Consider the following 21,901-nt stretch of genomic DNA (forward strand, 5'->3'; position numbering starts at 1 on the left):
TTTTGTGATGTCAAACACAAAATTTTGGAGTGTTTTGTTTTCTACCATTAAAGGATTGAACATCTTCCTTTCAGAAATCAACCAGCCTAGCCGGATATTAATTCTTTTTCGGAAATCCACCATCAATTAAGTGGGTTTCTTTGAACTCTTGTTCAGATTTTAATTAGAATGCTTCTGTTCTATATTTCTTTCAAGCAAAAGCATTCTCCTGTACTGTCACGACACTCTGTATTTTTTTATATTAGATTCTCTATTTTTTCGACTTACTAGGTTCTACTTTCTGTTCTATCATTTGTATATAAAGAAAGAAACTAAAATTTCAAGAACAGATTATCCATTAGATTCTCTATTATACACAGGCATAAAAGCCACGTGTCCCCGTTTTCTTCGTCATTTGGCACACCATCAGCAAGTGAATTACACACACTTTATTCTTTTGACTGATTGTCAGGGTTCAATAGTCACACTACCTAATAACATTAGGTGTTTAATAAGAAACAACCTAGTTGATTACATCACTAAATATTCTGGTACTTTTTGATCTTCTACATCAGCTTTATCAGGAAACATATAACAATCCATATTACAACTTTAACAAAGGATAAGGCTGGCAATTTGTTTGAGATGATGGCACTGGAACATGGAGTATAATTATTTATGGTTTCATCCCAGTATTTGATACAATCAAATGTAACTTTCAATGGTTTATCAGAACCAACAAACAAGACCCTTTCGTTACCTTCAACAAGTATTCCAATATCTCCACAAAATGTTCTACTACATGTCTCACAAACTCCTGGACAATACACAAGTTTGTAAGCATCCTCGTACTTATCAATCCTAAACCAATTGCTCAAAGTTTCACGCCCTGGATTTCCTTCAACTCCACCAACTGTCACCAAATAACGTTGGGGAATTAATTCAGTGTTAATTCTCCATACGTTAGACGAATTAGATAATGTTATCTCTGACGTAAACTTGATGTTCAGATCACTTGATATTTTGATGGTATTTTCGTTCGAGTTTGCTGGTGAAAATTGAGTGCTAACGCTGAGGATAGATTCATCGGCATGTTGGCTTACGACTAGCGGGTTGGTTCGGTTTCTAATAGATGCCACCGTAATTCCACCGCCGTTGTCCCGACCCGCCGGAATGATGCGATAATACCCTCCTTTTCGGACATCTTTACCGGAAACGTCGAGCACATCTTGAGCTTTTACTAGGAAAAAGAAGCTTGTTGACAATGCAACAAGTATTAAAGGTACTATGAATAATCGCCTAGCGTTAACTTCTATTTTCATTGTGTTTGTAAGGATTAGTTTGTATAGAATGAATTATTTGTCAACGGATAGAATAGGCTTATTTATAGTACTACGATAAGGTTTGAATATTTTACTAGGAGATAGAATAAGATTATTAATAATGATATATCATTTCATTGTTGTACTAGGAGTAGCTTGCAAGCAAGATGGAATTGACTATCAAATATATCTAGCCATTATTGGGCTTGGTAAATTAAACCCGTATTAAAAAATTATAGAACTTATTTGACCCTTTTTCTATGTAATATAATCTATGTACGCCTTCTGTTTTACTTACTAAATTGTGGGAAAGCTAACTATAGTCTATGCTGGTACAATCTTTGCATGTCTTGTACATTTATATATGAATTGTGTTAGCAATTTCAAAGGTTGAACTATATATTCACAATACTTAAAAGAAATTCACAAATGGACCGAGTAAGAGGGAAGGACCATTGAATATTTTTTTTTTACGTATATATTAAATCGTGAACATTTTTAACAAAACTTTTAACTTTAATGGTAAAAAAAGTATATATGCTTCCTGCACATAAAGACTTGGGATTATACGATCTCTCTGACAAATCAAACGGAACATATATAGTGACCTAACACGCAACTTTGATTAGCTTAATAGAACGATCTTCTATTAATACTAGATGTTATATTCGCGCTTCCCATTGCCCGATATTGTTTTTCTTTTCCTGATTAAGTTTGTTAAACAAGTGACTATAACCTAATTCACCCAACTTGGCATAGTAATCTTTGCAAATTGCATGATTGTGCCATATAGTATACCTAAGTGTTCTTTATATGCGGGGTTACGTCAAGTGAATTTATGGTGATACCAAAAGATAAAACAAAAATATATTGTTAGTAAACACTTTCTCATTGTATTATCAAATCACATATATGTACTTTTAATTTCAAGGAAGGATTTGAAAGTTTCTAAAAAGAAATGGTTAAACCATCAATTGATGGATTATTCCATTTAAACTCAAATTTTGGCAGAGCTATGAGTATAAAGTGCTGTTAGAAATTTGACTTAGTGTCTGTTTGGTTTTGCTGATTCTAAATATCTGATAAAAGTTGAGTACTAATAAGCATTTTGATAAGTGTTGAAATTAATTTTATAAATACGTAACTATCTTGAAAACGTGTTAAAATTAATAATAAGAAATTGATGTATTAGATAAAAAGTCAAAACTAATGTTAGATGACAACAAACTTTCTAATTTTCTATATATACTTAAATATAAGAATGGAGCAAATTATCATTTAAGATGGTGTGTAATCTCATAAACTCTAAATTTGATCTTTAGCCAAAACTATTTTGTAACGACCCCACTTATCGTTTTGAGAATCTACGTTCCGTTCTGTGACTTAAGGTCCCGAGCAACTTTGCAATATGTATTATGACCTGCGTGTATGGTCTCGTTTGGTTTTCGGATGATACAAGATTAAATTGAAAGAACAATTCTCATTTTCGAAGCTTAAATGAAAAGAGTTGATCGGAGTTTGATTTTTGAGTAAACGACCATAGAATAGAGTTTTGATGATTCCAACAGTCCCGTATGGTGATTTTGGACTTAGGAGCGTTTTTGAAATTTTATTTGGAAGTCCGTAGTTAAATTAGACTTGAAATGATTAAAATAGGAATTTAAATTTGGAAGGTTGAGAGGGGAGTTACATATTTTGGTTCTCGTTGCATTTGGCAGTATGCCTAATTGATATTTTACTATCTTATTTTCTTTTCAATTAGTTAGTTGGGTTCATTTTGACTCTTAAAAGTTTGTTCATTTTGACTCTTAAAAGTTTTCTTTAGATAATTAAAAAAAAAGCTCATGAATTTTGTCACTTTCTCTAAGGAATTACTCCTCACGTACACTCTTCTAGAATAGGATTTCCATATTCAATTTTCTTGGGCATCATGGAAACCTCACCTCGACATCTCACGTGACTCACAAAAATCACTGATAATACACAATCAAGTAGCATTGGGGTCCCACGGTTTGGAGAAACAGAGAGGGAAAAGGAAAAAACATTGCTCATCTTCTCCATAAGGCAAAATTTCCTCCATCTACACAAAACTCCACCAAAATTTCAGTTCTTTACACATACTTTTAACATGGAAACTACTTAATTCCATCACCTCTATTCAACTAATGTTTGGACCACAAATTAACAAAAGCTCCTCCCGTGAACTTTCCTTGACTGCAACACCACCCTTTCTCTATTTTTAAAGCTCCCCCACCACCGTCCTTTATCATTTTCTTTGTCAAAATTATCAGTGAGTTAGAAATCAGAAATGGGTTGAATATTAAGGGTAAATTTCGGGCTAGATCTCTAGATTTGAACTCCAACCGAAGTTGCCGTTAGAGTGGGTATTGTTCGAGTGTTAGGGTCTGCGGTATCGGTCCAGATTTGAAACGCAATCGAGGTGCTATCGTCAGATTTGGTTTCTAGTTCATCTCTGAGTAATGTTGTTGCTGTATAAAGAGGAGCTTAATCAAAATCTGGAGAAAACTTTGCTACACAAAAGATTCGGGACGTTTGGATACCAATTCACGCGGTTTTGAGATAAATATCTTGCCTAACTTTGAGTGGGAAATTACCCCTTAGTCATCGAGTCTTATGTGTCATTTGTGAAATGTGAAAAGCCGTGTACGCGAGGTGACGAGTACGTACTCGGGCTTATTTGTGCAAATTTTATTGGGTTAAAGTCTTAGGCATTATTGTGTAGTAAATTGGATAATTGTTGGCATTTATTAAATCATCTATTTGTCATGCCTCAATCATTGTTTGTTGAATTTGTTTTTATATGATAATTTGATGTGATTGTTACTTGAATATTTATGTAAATTCCGTGAGTTTGTTGATTTGATATTTTCTGAAAATAATTATATTATAGATTTTTTCATCTGCAAATAATTAATGAACTAAGTTTAAACTGAGACGTTAATATAATTATCAAGAATTTGAATTAATGATGGCTTTTTCCTATACTGAGTATTTTTTATCTCTGTTGATTGTTTTTAAGATTTTATATACGTTGTGTGGAGCCTTGGGCTATTTTTGAAAAATTTATTGATTTTACTATTGATTCGGTTAGTGATATTTAACCTTGTTCATGATTGAACCCTAGAATCAATGATTGCAAACATTGATTCATGCCTATTTGACTTAGCCCCTGCTTAAGAAAGAGAGACTAAGTCTAGGAAAACTTGGCTAACAAGAAATTGGGGTGAACTCAAGAAATTGATAGCCCCAATTAAAGGGTTAAAACCTAGAGATAGTAATATCCGACTTGAGCTAATATCACTTGTATTGTGCAAATACCCAATTGGGCTTGAGAAAGCCAAATTAAACAAAATCACTCAAACTACCGAGAGGTATAGAGTGAGTATCCGGATGTGATTGCTACATCCCTCAACTAATCAAATTTGCCCTGGAGTTTACAACCCATTAGATAACCACCTAGGTAGAAGTCACAACCCTAATCCCTTTTAATCATTTGAAAAACTCAAAACCAAAAATATTGTCCTTAGTTTTATACTTGCAAACAATAAAGTAAAGTAGAAGTAAAATACCAATCAAGTTTGTGGTAGTGTAATTAGAGTAAAAACTTGCAATTAACTTATATATACACCTAATCCCATATTCTAACTCCATGTGGATTCGATCCCGACATTCGTTGGGTTTATTATTGCATCGACCGCCTCACTACTTAATTGTGGTGTGGGTTTGGCCGAGATCAATTTTTGGCGTCGTTGCCGGGGAGTTAAACGGATTTAGCTATATATCTAGGTATTTGTGTGTTTTGTCTTTCTTTCCTTCCAAGTCACTAATTTTATTTGTGAATTGCTTTTAGGTACAAAATGGCCCTTAACAACGAGCCCCTCGAAAATTTACCATTGGGGGAGGAGGTAGATGATGATTAAGTAGATGAGGTTCATCCCGAGCCTCAAGTAAACAGGCGAGGCCGATCGCCTAATGATAATGTACCAAACTCTCCCCTACCTCCACCAAGAGCAGCGCACCGGGTGTTGCCGAATGAAGGCTATGCAAGTGCAATAGTCCCACCCGGGATTAGGGCGGAAAACTTCCAAATAACTAACGTGATGCTTACACTGCTTGAGCAGTGAGGTTTCTTCACCGAAGCTCCACACCAAAATGCCTACAAGCATCTCAAGGGTTTCGTCGATACTTGTTAGGGAAAGAAAGCAAACAAATGTCTTCGAGGATGCACTGCGGTTAAGACTATTTCCCTTTTCTCTACGAGGAAAGGCTTTGGATTGGTTAGAGAGATTGTCCAATCATTCCATCCACACTTGGGATGAGTTGGCCGAGAAGTTCATTGCCAAATTCTTCTCTCTGGGGCACATGGCTATACTAAGGGATGAAATTCTAGCTTTCAAACAAGAGCCCAATGAGCCATTGCACGAGATTTGGGAAAGATATCGTACCATGGTCAAAGAATGCCCGAACAATGATATGACAGAGGCCATAATCCAACAGACCTTCTACAGGGGGATCAACACAACGAATCAGTGTGTGGTAAATCAACTCGCAGGGGTTAACTTCATGAACACGCCTTATGGTTATGTTATGTGAGTGGTGTAGTATATTATGTGATTATATCGGGGGTTATGGTTATGACTTGAAATAACTTGTTCAGACTTATACAATGTGTAGATATGAGATTCAGGTCTTGTAAGAAATTTTGGGTGTTAGAAATTGGGTTCTAAGTTTTTCCGACTAAGGTTAAGGTAATGATCTTCAATTATGTTATGTTCTCAGACCTATATGGAATAGGGTGGCGTGAAATCACCCCCAGGTATGTGCGTGGTAAGGTGGAATAGTGATTTGAAGGCTTAAGAATAACTCTTGGCACGTTTGAGGATGAACGTATGTTTATGTGGGGGAGAATGTAACGACCCGACTTATCGTTTTGAGTACTTACGATCTTTTCAACTATTTGAACTATTGAATAGCTTCATATGATGTATTATGACGTGTGTGAATCGTCGGTTTTGGTTTTCAGATGTTACTGAATTAGTTTAGAAGAATGAATTTCATGTTTGAAGCTTTAAGTTGGAAGAGTTGGCCAAGTATGACTTTTTAGTATTAGACCTCGGATCAGAGTTTTGATGATTCCGTTAGGTCCAGATGATGATTTTGGACTAGGGTGTATGCCCAAAATTTCATTTGGATATTTCTAGAAAGTTTCGACACCAATTGGCGAAAGTTGAAAATTGAAGGTTTGGATTGTTCATAAGTTTAACCGGGAGTTGACTTTGATGATATCGGGTTCAGATTGTAATTTCAGATATTTAAGTAGCTTCGCTATGTCATTTATGACTTGTGTGAAAAAATTTAAGTCATTCCGGATTGATTTGATACGTTTCGACAAGCGTTTTGGAAGTTGGAAGATTCAAAGTTCATTAAGTTCTATTTGAGGTGTGATTTGTAATTTTGATGTTGTTATGTGTGATTTGAGTCCTTGAGTAGGTCCGTGTTATGTTACAAGACTTGTTGGTATATTAAACGTGTTTGGGCATTTCGGTACTCTAATGATGTTCTGGAACAATTCAAGTGCGGAGGGTACATTTTTAGAGTGCGAATGTGCGTCCGCAAACTCAAGTGCGTAGGCAGTGAAAAATGTGCGGACCGCAGAAATCCTCTTGCGGCCGTAGAAAGGAAAATCTGCAGGTTTGATAGTCTAACTTCGAAAGCTTATATCTTTTAATATATAAGGAATTTGGAGAGGATCCAAAAACGAAAGTTGTAGTACTTTGAGTTTACTTTTCAGAAAGATAAAACCATTCTGCATTTGGACATTTGTATCGAAACATATGGCCAATTTACTGAAGCCTGGTAGTGCAGTCACTGCTGAAGTGCGACCGCACAATTTGGATTGTGGCCGCGGAACTTAGAATGTGCGGACCGCACAAAAATATGTGCGGTCAGCACAATGGAAGATCAAATTGTTGTACTTTATAAACGAGGGTTAGAGCATTATTTCATATTTGGACTTTGGGAGCTCGGTTAGTTGTAATTTTTGTTGGGATTCTCAAGAAATTCATCAGGGTAAGCGATTCTAAATCGGATTTGGTTAATATACATGAATATATCATTGTTTTCATCATTTAATTAGTATTTTGAGATGAAAATTTGGGAAAAATTGTAGAAATTTTATTAAAACGAATTTTTGGGATTTGAATGTCGATTTAGAGTAGGATTTGAGTAAAACTAGTATGGTTGGACTCGTAATTGAATAGGTTATCGGATTTTGTGAGTTTCATCGGATTTCGAGACGTGGGCCACACTACCGACTTTTTGAGCGAAGTTGGGAATTTTTATAAATTATTAAATTGTAAGCATTGGAGAATATTTTGATTAATTTGCATGTTGTTCGACTAGTTTCGAATCGTTTGGCTTGGAATTGAGGAGATAGGAAGGCGTTCGGAGGTTGGTACGTGCGGAATGGATTTTTCGGAGTATTGTTTAGTTTGCTCGAATTTGAACCGGCTTGTTCAAGGTAAGTAACATTTCTAAACCTGGAGCTGAGAGTATAAACCCCAAAAATATGTGTTATATGATTTGTTTGGAGGTGACACACATGCTAGGTGACAGGCGTGTGGGCGTGCACCATAGAAATTGTGACTTAATTGATTCAGTAGAGTTTCATAATCAAATAATCATGTCATGATCCACATATCCTACACATGTTAGAGGAATTGAGCTGAGACTCATGTTAAAGATAATGTTTAGGCTACATGCCAATATATTTGGGACCCACAAAGGTCTTATTGCAATTGAATTACTTGTTTAAATTTATAATTTTTATACTCAGTCACATCTATTATTTGCATATCATATCTCAGTCTCTGTAGCCATTCATTGATGCATCATATCATCATGTCGGGCCAATTTTCATGACATTTTGAGCCCAAGAGACTGGAGAGATTATTGACTGAGTAAGCACGAGGACTGGATTATGAGTGATATTTATGGGATCGGACTGCAGGCCGCATCATGTTTTTATTTGTTTATGTCTGGATCTGGCTTATTATAGCACTTGGGCTAAAAGAGCCCCTCTAGAGTCTGCACCCCATACAATGAGCGCAGTTGCATTTACATTTGGGATGGATCTACCCTAAGGACTTACATTTCGGCATGGATCTTGCTTAAGAATTTACATTAGGGATGGATCTTCCCTAAGCATTTACATTTGGGCATGGATTTTGCCTAAGCATTTACATTTGAGATGGATCTTGCCTAAGCATTTACATTTGGGCATGGATCTTACCTAAGCATTTACATTTGGGATGCATTTTCCCTAAGCCTTTACACTTGGGCATGGATCTTGCCTAAGCATTTACATTTGGGATGCATCTTACCTAAGCATTTACACTTGGGCATGGATCTTGCCTAATTATTTATATTGAGGGATGGATCATCCCTGGGCTGGATTGACCCTATACAGTACTGAGTGACTGTCTGGCATTTGATCTTTATATTGAGGGATGGATCTTCCCTGGGATGGATTGGTCATATACAGTACTAAGTGATTGAGTATTCTGAGAATATGAGTTCACGAGACTTCCATTGTAGTTCATCACATATATCATGTATATTGGCATGTAGATACAAAGATGTCACATTCCTCATGTCATTCTGAGTTGATCTATTTTACTTGTATTGAGTTTATCTATTAAACTTGAAAGCATGCCTACATTTCTGTAGCGTTATTTCGATACTGGACTATACCTGTTGAGCTCGTCACTAATTTCAGCCTAAAGGTCAGTCTTGTTACTTATTGAGTACATTGGGTCGGTTGTACTCATACTACACTCTGCACCTTGAGTGCAGATTTCGGATGCCGATGTTACTGTATATGGAGGGAGCGGGCATTGGAGATGTACCTGTGATCCGGTCAAAGCCGCCTCTTGTTCATGGTAGCTTTAGAATATTTAATCTATTCATGTATATTTTAAACATATGTTGTATTTTAATTTGTACCAGGTTTGGAAATTCTAAATCTTATAAGCTCATGATTTGTACTATCAGTCCTTGGGAAATATGTTAAAGTCGGTTATTACGTCACTTATTTTATGAGTAAATTTGATTGAATTAGATTTTTGTAAATTTTCTTACATAACGGGTTAGGTTAGGTGCCATCACGACTAGCTGGATTATGGGTCGTGACAACGAGGGTGTTCTCTAAGATTGATTTTAGGTCTGGGTATCACCAGTTGAAGATTCAGGACTCGGATATTCTAAAGAAAACATTCAACACCTGTTATGGTCATTATGAGTTCCTTGTGATGTCTTTTGGGCTGACTAATGCCCCAGCAACATTCATGCATATGATGAACAATGTATTTTAGCCTTATCTTAAATCATTTGTCATAGTATTCATTAATGATATCTTGGTGTATTCACGTAGCCAGGAGGAGTATTCCCAGCATTTGAGCGTTATGTTGCAGCTGTTGAAGGAGGAGAAACTTTATGCCATGTTCTCCAAGTGTGAGTTTTGGCTTAGTTCTGTGGCTTTCTTAGGGCACATGGTATCTAGTGAGTGGATTCAAGTGTATCCAAATAAGATAGAGGCAGTTTAGAGTTGGCCAAAACCTTCCTCAGCTACGGAGATTTGTAGCTTTCTCTGCTTGACCAGTTATTATCGTCGCTTTGTGGATGGTTTCTCGTCTATTGCATCGCCTTTGACCAAATTGACCCAAAATGGTTCTACTTTCAGGTGGTCGGATTAGTGTGAAGATAGCTTTTAGAAGCTCAAGACTACCTTGACCACAACTCCAGTTCTAGTTCTGCCTTCAGCTTCAGGCTCTTATATAGTGTATTGTGATGCTTCTCGGATCAACATTAGGTGTGTCTTGATGCAAGAGGGTAGAGTGATTGCTTATGCTTCACGTCAGTTGAAGCCTCATGAGAAGAAATACTTTATTCTTGATTTGGAGATGGCTACCATCGTTCATGCATTAAAGATTTGGAGACATTATCTCTACGGTGTGTCTTGTGAGGTATTTACGGATCATCGGAGTCTCCAGCACTTGTTCAAATAAAGGGATCTAAATTTGAGGCAGCGGAGATGGTTGGATCTCCTAAAGGATTATGATATCACCATTCTGTATCATCTCGAGAATGCCAATGTGATGGCTGATACCTTGAGTAGAAAGGCGGTGGGTATGGGTAGCCTTGCATTCATTCCTGTTAGTGAGAGGCCGCTTGCAATTGATGTTCAAGGCTTGGCCAACCAGTTCATGAGATTAGATGTTTCGGAGCCCAGCCGGGTTTTAGCTTGTGTGGTTTCTTGGTCTTTCTTATATGAATGCATTAGGTAGCACCAGTATGATGATTCTCATTTTCTTGTACTTAAGGACACAGTTGAGCACAGTGATGCTAGGGATGTTACTATTGGGGATGATGGGGTGTTGAGGATGCAGGGTCGGATTTGTGTGCCTAATCTAGATGGGCTACGTGAGTTAATTATTGAGGAGGCCCACAATTCACAGTATTCCATTCATCCAGGTGCCGCGAAGATGTACCAGGACTTGAGGCAGCATTATTAGTGGAGGAGAATGAAGAAGGATATAGTGGGGTTTGTAGCTCGGTGCCTAAACTGCCAGCAGGTGAAGTATGAGCATCAGAGTCTGGGTGTATTGCTTCAGAGGCTAGAGATTCTAGAGTGTAAATGGGAGCGTATCACCATGGATTTTGTAGTTGGGCTCCCATGGACTTCGAAGAAGTTTGATGTTATTTGGGTGATTGTGGATCGGCTAAACAAGTCTGCGCACTTCATTCCAGTTGGGACTACTTATTCTTCAGAGCGGTTGGCTGATATTTACATCCGCGAGATCGTTCGCCTTCATGGTGTGCTAGTGTCCATCATTCAGATCGAGGCACACAGTTTACACCACAGTTTTGGAGAGTCATACAACGAGCGTTGGGCACCCAGGTTGAGTTGAGTACATCATTTCACCCTCAGACGGACGGACAATCCGAGTGCACTATTCAGATAATAGAGGATATGCTACGCGCTTGTGTCATTAATTTGGGGGTTTATTGGGATCAATTTATTCCACTCACGGAGTTTGCCTACAACAACAACTACCAGTCGAGCATTTAGATGGCTCCATATGAGGCTTTGTATGGGAGACGGTGTCGATCTCCGGTGGGTTGATTCGAGCCAGGTGAGGCTAGGCTATTGGGTACTGACTTGGTTCAGGATGCTTTTGACAAGGTTAAATTGATTTAGGATCGGCTTCACACGACGCAGTCTAGACAAAAGAGTTATGCTGATCGAAAGGTTCGTGATGTTGCTTACACGTTGGGGAGAAGGTATTTGTAATGACCCGGCCGGTCGTTTCGAGAGTTATAGCACTGTTTCCTCTATTTTTTCTTCTTTATGTGTTATTTAGCTGCATTGTGATGCATTGGGTTGGTTGGTTTCGGGTACGGAGTGCTTTCGGAGTGGAATGAGACACTTAGTCTCTTATTTAGAACCTTAGGTTGGAAAAATCAACCGGATGTTGACCTATTTGTAAACGATCTCGGAATTTAATTCTGATGGCTCCATTAGCTTCGTTAGGTGATTTTGGACATAGGAGCGCGTCCGGAATGTGATTTGGAGGTCCGGAGTGGAATTAGGCTTGAATTGGCGAAAGTTGGAAATTTGGCAATTTCGTCCGGCAATGGAAAATTTGATATCGGGGTCGGAATGGAATTTTGGAAGTTGAAGTAGGTTCGTAGTGTCATTTGTGACGTGTGTGCAAAATCTGAGGTCATTCGGGCGTGGTTTGGTTGGTTTCGGAATCGGTTGCCGAATTTGAAAATTTAGAAGTACTTAGGCTTGAATCCGAGGGTAATTTGGTGTTTTGATGTTGTTTTGAGTGATTCGAAGGTTCGACTAAGTTTGTATGTTGATATATGACTTGTTGGTATTTTTGGTTGAGGTCCCGAGGGCGTCGGGGTGATTCCGGGTGGTTAACAGATTTGTCGAAGTTGGAAAATGCAGTTGAAGCTGCTGCTACTGATATTTCCGCACCTGCGGAAAGGGAGTCGCAGCTGCGGGGCCGCTGGTGCGATGGATTTTTCCGCAGGTGTGGCGGCGCAGAAGTGTGAAATTTTCCGTAGGTGCGAAAAACCTGGGCAAAAACCATAAATAGAACCCTTCGCGAATTTGGTTCATTTCCACCATTTTCAAGTCCGTCTTTGGAGCTTTTGGAATATTTTTTGAAGGGTGATTCAAGGGCTATCAGTGAGGTAAGTTTCTTGAGCCCTAAGTTACTTGAGCCCTAATACTCGTATATATGGTGATTTCCCGTTGTTTAATCATGTAATTAGTGAAAATGAGGGGTTAGGGCTTGGGATTTTTGGAGAAGTAATTTAAGGATTTGAAGGACCAAACGATGTCGGATTTTGATGAATTTGGTATGCTTAGACTCGTGAGTGAATGGGCTTTCTAGTTTTGTAAATTTTGTTGGATTTCGAGACATGGGCCTGGGGGCCGGGTTTGAGCCAATTTCAGGTTTTGGTCTAATTTTGTAGCTTTTCCTGTAGAATTCATTCCATTAACGTATGTTGATGGTATTGTACTGATTGTGAATAGATTCAGAGCATTTGGAGGCCGAGTCGAGAGGCAAAAGCATCGCGGAGTAGGGATTTGATCGGTTTGAGGTAACTAACAATTGTAAATCTAGTCCCGAGGGTATGAAACCCCGAATTTCGTATCATTCTACATTTGTTTGAAGTGACGCACATGCTAGGTGACGGGCGTGTGGGCATGCACTGTTGGGGATTGTGACTTGGTCCGTCCCATAGCAATTGTAAAGTTGCATATTTTTTTGTTAAAACTATATGGTACTTATATGTTTTAGAAAGAGTTTCTGTAAATCAGGCTGAATGCCATGTTTGGACCTTGTACCAATGTTGTTTGGACCCGTAGGGGCCTTTTCTTACTATCCTCTCACTGTTTTCGATTTAAAAATCTATACTCATTCATGGTTATACCTGTTTACTGCATAACTCAGTTTGCTTATTGTATTTTGATGCATATAAGTGTTATTTTGGGCAGAGTACCCTGTTTTTACTTAAATGCCCGAGTGGCTTGAGAGGTTTATGGCTGAGTGAGGCCGAGGGCCTGATTTGTAAGGATATTTATGGGATTGGGCTGCACGCCACAACATGTTTGATATAGGCTGAGAGCCTGAGTGATTTATGCCATGATTTGGCTTGATATAGCGCTTGGGCTGAAGGAGCCCCTCCGTAGTCTGTACATACCCCCAGTGAACGTAGGTACCTACTGAGTGCGAGTGCCGAGTGCCGAGTGCTGAGTGGCTGGGAGGCATGAGTGATTGTGAGGTATGCCCGAGTGGCAAGAGTGATTGTGATGTATGCCCGAGTGGCACGAGTGACTGTGCGGTTTACTCGAGGAGCTGTATATGAGTGATGTTTTGCTCGAGGGGCTATTTATGATTTCATCATTTTTGCTTATCTTTGCATTTTTTCTTTGTTTGAAAACTGTTGAAAAATATCCTTAAATGATTTTTACTGGAACTGGGTTTAAACGAGATATTTTGATTCAAATCCTGATTTTAAAAGCATAAGGTAGTTTATTGAGATTTCATGATATGAACGTTATATGCTTTATTGCTCGTCACTACTGCTCAGTCTTTATTTATTATTGTTACTTACTGAGTTGGCGTACTCACATTACTCCCTGCACCTTGTGTGCAGATCCAGGTGTAGCTAGACACGGTAGCGGTTGTTGATTATTCTGGTTGCAGATTTTTCTTGGAGATAGCAAGGTAGTTGTTTGGCGATCGCAGCCCCTGCTCTTCTCCCTCTTATCTTCCTCTAGTTGTATTTAGCTATTTTCCATGCTGAGTTAGCCTTGATATTGTTAGACAGATTGTAGTAGATGCTCATGACTAGTGACACCCCGATGTCAGATTTTTCTTTTCCGCACTTTTGTTTTGATTTGAACTCCTTTACAAAGGTTTTTATGCTAAATAGCCTTGGAATTATCCTTGAAATGAAAAATATTGGTTTGTTTAGAATGAGTCGGCTTGCCTAGTACCATGATAGGCGCTATCACGACAGGTTAGGTTTTAGGGTCGTGACAGATTGGTATCAGAGCCTAGGTTACATAGGTCTCACGAGTCTTGAGCGGGTTTAGAAGAGTCTTGCGGATCAGTATGGAGACGTCTGTACTTATCTTCGAGAGGCTGCAGAACCTTTAGGAAACTCCACATTCTTGAATTCTTGTCGTGCGAATCTGTTGACTCTAGTAACTAAACATCTGTTGATTTATTCTTTCACAGATGGTGAGGACTCATACTACCGGCCAGGAGGGCCAGCCACCAGTACCACCAGCAAGGTTCGCGAGAGGCCGAGGCCGCGGTAGAGGCCATGGTAGGGGCAGAGGTGCAGCTCGTACCGCAGCTGGGGCAGTACCTACAGATCTACAGTTGTCCCAAATCAGGACAGATTCCAGTTGTTGATGCACCAGCTCAGGCACCACCTGTGCCTATTGTAATTCCAGGCCTTCAGGAGGCCCTAGCTTAGATTATGACAACGTGTACTAGTCTTGCTCAGGCGGTCTCTATCTCGACGGCCGCAACCACTTCTCAGGCCGGGGGAGGCACTCAGACTCCCGTTGCTCGCATACTCGAGCAGGTTGTTCAGGGACTTCAGACACCAGAGGCACCACCAGCCCAGCCAATTGCAACTGCACAGGATTATGTGGTTCCTGCTATGCCTGAGGATGATCGGTGTAGGTTGGAGAGGTTTGGGAGACTCCAGCCACCACCTTTCAGTGGCACAGAGAGAGAGAGGATGCTCTGGACTTCCTGGACAGGTGTCAGAGGATACTCCGTACTGCTGGTATTTTGGAGACTTATGGGGTCTTATTCAGTACTTTTCAGTTCTCCGGGGCTGCACTCAAATGGTGGGAGACTTATGAGAGGCGTAGGCCTGTTGGCACAGCAACCCTTACTTAGCAGCAGTTCTCCGTAGTCTTTTCGGAGAAGTTCGTGCCTCGGTCCCACAAAGAGGAGCTGCACAGACAGTTTGAGCGGCTTCGCTAGGGTGATATGTCTGTGACGTAGTATGAGATGCGATTCTCGGAGTTGGCCCGTCATTCTATCTGGTTGGTTCCGACGGACAAGGAGAGGATCATGAGGTTTATTGATGGTCTCACTTTTCAGGTACAATTGCTTATGACCAGAGAGAGGGTATCTGGTGCTACCTTTGATGAGGTTGTCGACATTGCTCGGTAGATTGAGATGGTTCGGGGACAGGAGAGGGTTGAGAGGGAGGCCAAGAGGCCTCGTGGTCATGGTGGATTCAGCGGTGCTCCTTTTGGGGGTCAATTTCAACACGGTAGAGGTCGTCATTTCAGACAGGCTCAGTTAGCTCGGCCATTTCACCGTGGTGCATCATCTGGCCATGGTTCTCATAGTTCTCATCAGGGCCACTCATCACTTAGTGCCCTTCCAGCTCAGAGTTCATCCCGTGCTCCACCTGTTCAGGGCTCCCCTATGCCAGGTTCTTCTATTGGTTATCCCGGTGCTCGGGGCTTCCTTCAATTCCCGCCACCAGCACCAGGGAGTTGTTTTGAGTGTGGGGAGTTTGGGAATAGGTGGAGGCAGTTTCCTCGTCATCATGGAGGTCTATCTCAGCAGAGGAGTCAGCCTTCGACTTCAGCACCAGTTACTTCACCACCCGCCCAGTCAGCTCAGGGTGGAGGTCAGTTAGCTAGGGGTCGCCCTAGAGGGGGAGGCAGATCAGGGGGTGGCCAGGTCCGTTTCTATGCCCTCCCTTCCAGACCAGATGCTATTGATTTAGATGCTGTGATTACAGCTATTATCTCAGTTTGTCACAGAGATGCCTCAGTATTATTTGACCATGGTTCCACGTATTCATATGTTTCCTCGTATTTCGTCCATTTTCTGGATTTGCCTCGTGAATCTTTAGTTTCATCTATTCATGTGTCTACTCCTGTGGGTGATACTATTGTTGTGGACCGCGTATATTGGTCATGTGTGGTGACTATTGGGGGTCTGGAGACCCAAGTGGACCTTTTGCTGCTCAGTATAGTTGACTTTGATATGATATTGGGTATGGATTGGTTATCTCCATGTCATGCTTCTCTAGATTGTCACACAAAGATGGTGACGTTGGCTATGCCGGGATTTCCGAGGGTTGAGTGGAGCGGTTCTGTAGATTATGTACCAAGTAGGGTGATTTCATATTTGAAGGCTCAGCGCATGGTTGAGAAGGGTTGCCTATCTTATTTGGCTTTTGTGAGGGATGTTAGTGCGGAGACTCCTATCATTGATTCTGTTCCGGTGGTATGTGATTTTCCAGATGTGTTTCCTGCGAACCTGCTGGGCATGCCGCCTGACAGGGATATTGACTTCGGTATTGATTTGGTGTCGGGCACTCAGCCCATTTCTGTTTCACTATATCGTATGGCACCGGCGGAGTTGAAAGAATTGAAAGAACAACTTTAGGAACTCCTTTATAAGGGGTTTATTTGGCCTAGTGTGTCACCTTAGGGTGCACCGGTTCTATTTGTAAAGAAGAAGGATGGTTCCATGAGAATGTGTATTGATTACAGGCAGTTGAACAAGGTCACAGTCAAGAACAAGTGTCCTTTGCCTCGTATTGATGATTTATTCGACCAGCTTCAGGGAGCGAGGGTGTTCTCCAAGATTAATTGAGGTCTGGTTATCACCAGCTAAAGATTCGGGATTCAGATATTCTTAAGACAGCTTTCAGGACCCGATTTGGCCATTATGAGTTCTTAGTGATGTCTTTTGGGCAGACCAATGCCCCAGCAGCATTCATGCATTTGATAAACAGTGTATTCCAGCCTTATTTGGACTCATTCATTGTTGTATTCATTGATGACATCATGGTGTACTCTCGTAGCCAGGAGGATCATGCCCAGCACTTGAGGATTGTATTACAGAGATTGAGGGAGGAGAAGCTTTATGCAAAGTTCTCCAAGTATGAGTTCTGGCCTGGTCCCATAGCATTCTTGGGGCACGTGGTGTCCAGTGAGGGTATTCAGGTGGATCCAACAAAGATAGAGGCGGTTCAGAGTTGGCCCAAACCATCCTCAGCTACAGATATTCAGAGCTTTCTTGGTTTGGCTGGTTATTACCGTCGGTTCGTTCAGGGTTTCTCGTCTATTGCATCTCCCTTGATCAAATTGACCCAAAAGGGTGCTCCATTCAGGTGGTCGGATGAGTGTGAGGAGAGCTTTCAGAAGCTCAAGACTGCTTTGACCACAACTCTAGTGTTAGTTCTGCCATCAACTTCAGGTTCTTACACCATGTATTGTGATGCCTCGAGGATAGGCATTGGTTGTGTTTTGATGCAGGAGGGTAGGATGATTGCCTATGCCTCGCGCCAGTTGAAGACCTATGAGAAGAACTATCCTGTCCATCATCTTTAGTTAGCAGCCATTATTCACGCCTTGAAGATTTGGCGTCATTATTTGTATGGGGTTCATTGTGTGATCTATACTGATCATCAAAGTTTGCAGTATCTGTTGAAATAGAAGGATCTTAATTTGCGTCAGCGGAGATAGTTGGAGCTTCTTAAGGACTACGATATCACTATTTGAACCATCCGGGGAAGGCCAATGTGGTGGCCGATGCTTTGAGTCGCCGGGCAGAGAGTTTGGGGAGCTTAGCATACCTTCCAGAAGTAGAGAGACCTTTGGCATTGGATGTTCAGGCCTTAGTGGGCTAGCTTGTGAGATTGGATATTTCGGAGCCTAGTCGGGTATTGGCTTGTGTGGTCTCCAGGTCTTCTCTTTATGAACGTATCAGGGAGCGTCAATATGATGACCCCCACTTGCTCATTCTTCAGGACAGGGTTCAGAGAGGTGATGCTAGGGATGTGACTATTGGCAGTGATGGTGTGTTGAGGATGCAAGGCCGGATTTGTGTGCCTAATGCAGATGGGCTTCGGGAGTTGATTCTTGAAGAGGCCCACAACTCGTGGTATTCCATCCATCCGGGTGTCGCGAAGATGTACCAGGATTTGAGGCAGCACTATTGGTGGAGGCGGATGAAGAAGGATATAGTTGGGTTTGTGGATCGGTGTCTCAATTGTCAGCAAGTTAAGTATGAGCATCAGAGACTGGGTAGCTTGCTTCAGAGATTAGAGATCCCAGAGTGGAAGTGGGAGCAGATCACCATGGACTTTGTAGTTGGGCTCCCACGGACTTCGAGGAAGTTCGATGCTGTTTGGGTTATTGTGGATCGGCTGACCAGGTCCGCACACTTCATTCCAGTTGGTACTACTTACACTTCCGAGCGGTTCGCTGAGGTTTACATCCGAGGGATTGTTCGCCTGCATGGTGTCCTAGTTTCCATCATTTCAGAAAGGGGCACTCAGTTTACCTCACAGTTTTGAAGGGCAGTGCAGCGAGAGTTGGGTACTCAGGTTGAGTTGAGCTCAGCTTTTCATACTCAGACGGACGGGCAGTCCGAGCACACTATTCAGATATTGGAGGACATGTTGCGCGCTTGTGTCATTGACTTTGGGGGTTCATGGGACCTGTTTCTGCCACTCGCGAAGTTTGCATATAACAACAGTTATCAGTCGAGTATTTAGATGGCTCCGTACAAGGCTTTATATGGGAGGCGGTGTAGATCTCCGGTTGGATGGTTTGAGCCGGGTGAGGCTAGGCTCTTGGGTACAGACTTGGTCCAAGATGCATTAGATAAGGTGAAATTGATTCAGCAGCGGCTTTGGATGGCGCAGTCTAGGCAGAAGAGTTATGTGGATAGGAAGGTCCGTGATGTATCTTTCATGGTTGGGGAGAAGGTTTCTTCTGAAGGTATCACCCATGAAGGGTGTTATGAGGTTTGGGAAGAGGGGCAAGTTGATCCCTCGGTTCATTGGGCCTTTTGAGGTGCTTCAGAGGATAGGGGAGGTGGCTTATAAGCTTGCCTTGCCACCCAGCTTGTCGAGTGTGCACCCAGTGTTTCATGTTTCCATGCTCTGTAAGTATATTGGAGATTCATCCCATGTTTTGGATTTCAGCACGGTTCAGTTAGAGGGTGATATGACTTATGATGTGGAGCCGGTGGCTATTTTGGGTCGACAAGTTCGAAGGTTGAGGTCAAAGGATATAGCTTCAGTGAAGGTGCAGTGGAGAGGTCAGCCTGTGGAGGAGGCCACCTGGGAGACCGAGCAGGATATGTGAAGCAGATATCCACACCTATTCGAGACTCCAGGTATATTTCTAGACCCGTTCGAGGATGAACGGATGTTTAAGAGGGAGAGGATGTAACGACCCGATCGGTCGTTTCGTGAGTTATAGTCCCGTTTCCCCCATTTCTGCTTCTTTATGTGTTATTTAGCTGCATTGTGATGTATCGGGTTGGTTGGTTGGTCTGGAGTGTTTTCGGAGTGGAATGAGACACTTAGTCTCTTATTTAGAACCCTAGGTTGGAAAAGTCAACCGGATGTTGACCTATGTGTAAAAGATCTCAGAATTTAATTCTGATGGAACCATTAGCTTTGTTAGGTTATTTTGGACTTAAGAGCGCGTCCGAAATGTGATTTGGAGGTCCGGAGTGGAATTAGGCTTGAATTGGCGAAAGTTGGAAATTTGGCGATTTCGGCCGGCAGGCTATGAATTCTTCACCACAATCGGCTGATACTCTAGCTTCTGCTACTACCATCACCAATGCTCCTTCACCTGTAGTTACCATTGCTTCAGGAATGATTGACTCTACTCACCCTTACTACCTTCATCCTTCTGACTATCCAGGGATGAACCTTGTGTCATCAGCTTTTGATGGAAACGGATATGGAGGTTGGAGAAGGGCAGTCATTATTGCCTTGTCTGCAAAGAACAAGCTGGGATTTATCGATGGTACCATGGTTGTCCCTAAGGCTGATTCTGGAATCCAGCAAGCTTGGGCTAGATGCAATGACATGATACTTTCATGGCTGCTCAACTCCCTGTCCAAAGAGATAGCTGAGAGTGTTCTCTATTCACAGAGTACAAAGGATTTATGAAGTGACCTGGAAGACAGATTTGGTCAAGCAAATGGAGCAAAGTTGTTCCATCTACAAAAGGAGCTAAGTTTAGTGGTGCAAGGAAATTCAAGTGTGGTAGCTTATTTTACCAAAATGAAGAGCCTATGGGATGAACTAGATGCACTCAACACATTTTCTACTTGTGTTTGTGAGTGTGAGTGTGGAACAAAAGTCAAAAGCTTGAAAGCACACTAAGATGAGAGACTACTGCAGTTCCTAATGGGACTGAATGACATATTTATTGGGGTAAGGAGCAATATTTTGTTGCCATCACCTTTACCTTCCATTGGACATGCATACTCTCTTGTGATTCAAGATGAGAAACAAAGGGAGATACATGCTACCCCTGCATACTCAGGGAAATCTGCCTCATTTATTGTTTCAAATCAACCAGGAAACTTCAGAAAATTTAATGAGAACATGATGCAGAAAACAAGTTTTGAATCTAAGAAAAATGCGGGAATTTATTCTTATTGCAAGAAGCCTGGATATAGCATAGACAAATGCTATAGGATTCATGGGTTTCCAGCAGATTTCAAGTTCACAAAGCAGAAAAAGTTTAAGGGAGGTGCCCAGGAAAACAACGCTTTTTTTTCAAATGAGAAAAGTGAACAGGGAGCAGAAAATGCAACAGGAGGTCAAAATCTTACCAAGGAGAATGTGGCTGAACTGCTGCAGCTTCTTCAGCAAGTGAAAATGGGACAAAACAATGCAGGAACCTCTGATGTTGCAGCAAAAGTGAGTTGTGCTGATATAACCAATTTCTTTGACTCTTTTGCCTGTTTAATTCAAATCAATGATGATTCTTGGATATTGGATAGTGGAGCAACGGAACATATGTCTTTCAACAAATAATCTTTCACATATTTAAAAATCTTGCCTGAATCTCTCATGGTTAAACTCCCAAACTCTTACAAAGTTAAAGTCACTCATTCAGGAACCGTTTCTCTTTTGCGTAATCTGATTCTGCGAAATGTTCTTTACATTCCATCATTTAAATATAATCTGTTGTCTGTGCACAAGTTGTGCAGACAACTCAAGCAATATATTTTATTCACTCCCTCTTCATATTTCTTTCTGCAGGGCCCTTCAATGAAGAGCCCACTGGATATTGATAAAGAAGAAGTAGGCCTCTACATTCTCAGATCCAGACATACAAAAATAATGTCTAAGAGTTCACCTAAGTTTATAAGAGTTTTAATTCCAAGAAGGAATTCTGTTTCCAATCATGGTTTACAGTCAATGTTTTAATTGTTCTGATTCAAGTGTAAAGAAAAAGCTGTGGCACTACAGATTAGGCCATATGCCCCTTAGCAATATGAAAAATATTTCATCAGTTTCTATATCCAACTGTTCTAAATTTTCCACTTCATGTGTTATTTGTCCTATGGCAAGGCAATCCAAACTTCCTTTTCCCTATAGTTCTATTTCTACGAAGAAAGTATTTAAATTAATTCATGTGGATACCTGGGGACCATACAATAGTGCTACATATGATGGTTTTA

The 21,901-nt window shown here is 41.0% G+C and overlaps 1 protein-coding gene across 1 annotated transcript; it reads right to left on the bottom strand.

Annotated features, from left to right (window-relative positions):
• Positions 1-317: 317 nt before the first annotated feature.
• On the bottom strand, positions 318-1,465 carry LOC107796921 (kunitz trypsin inhibitor 5-like). The gene has a single exon (XM_016619744.2). The coding sequence runs from the start codon at positions 1,299-1,301 to the stop codon at positions 546-548; it is 756 nt and encodes a 251-aa protein (XP_016475230.1). The 5' UTR covers positions 1,302-1,465; the 3' UTR covers positions 318-545.
• Positions 1,466-21,901: the final 20,436 nt, after the last annotated feature.

This window comes from Nicotiana tabacum, chromosome 4 (genome assembly GCF_000715075.1).
Source record: "Nicotiana tabacum cultivar K326 chromosome 4, ASM71507v2, whole genome shotgun sequence".
Classification (NCBI taxonomy): Eukaryota; Viridiplantae; Streptophyta; class Magnoliopsida; order Solanales; family Solanaceae; genus Nicotiana; species Nicotiana tabacum.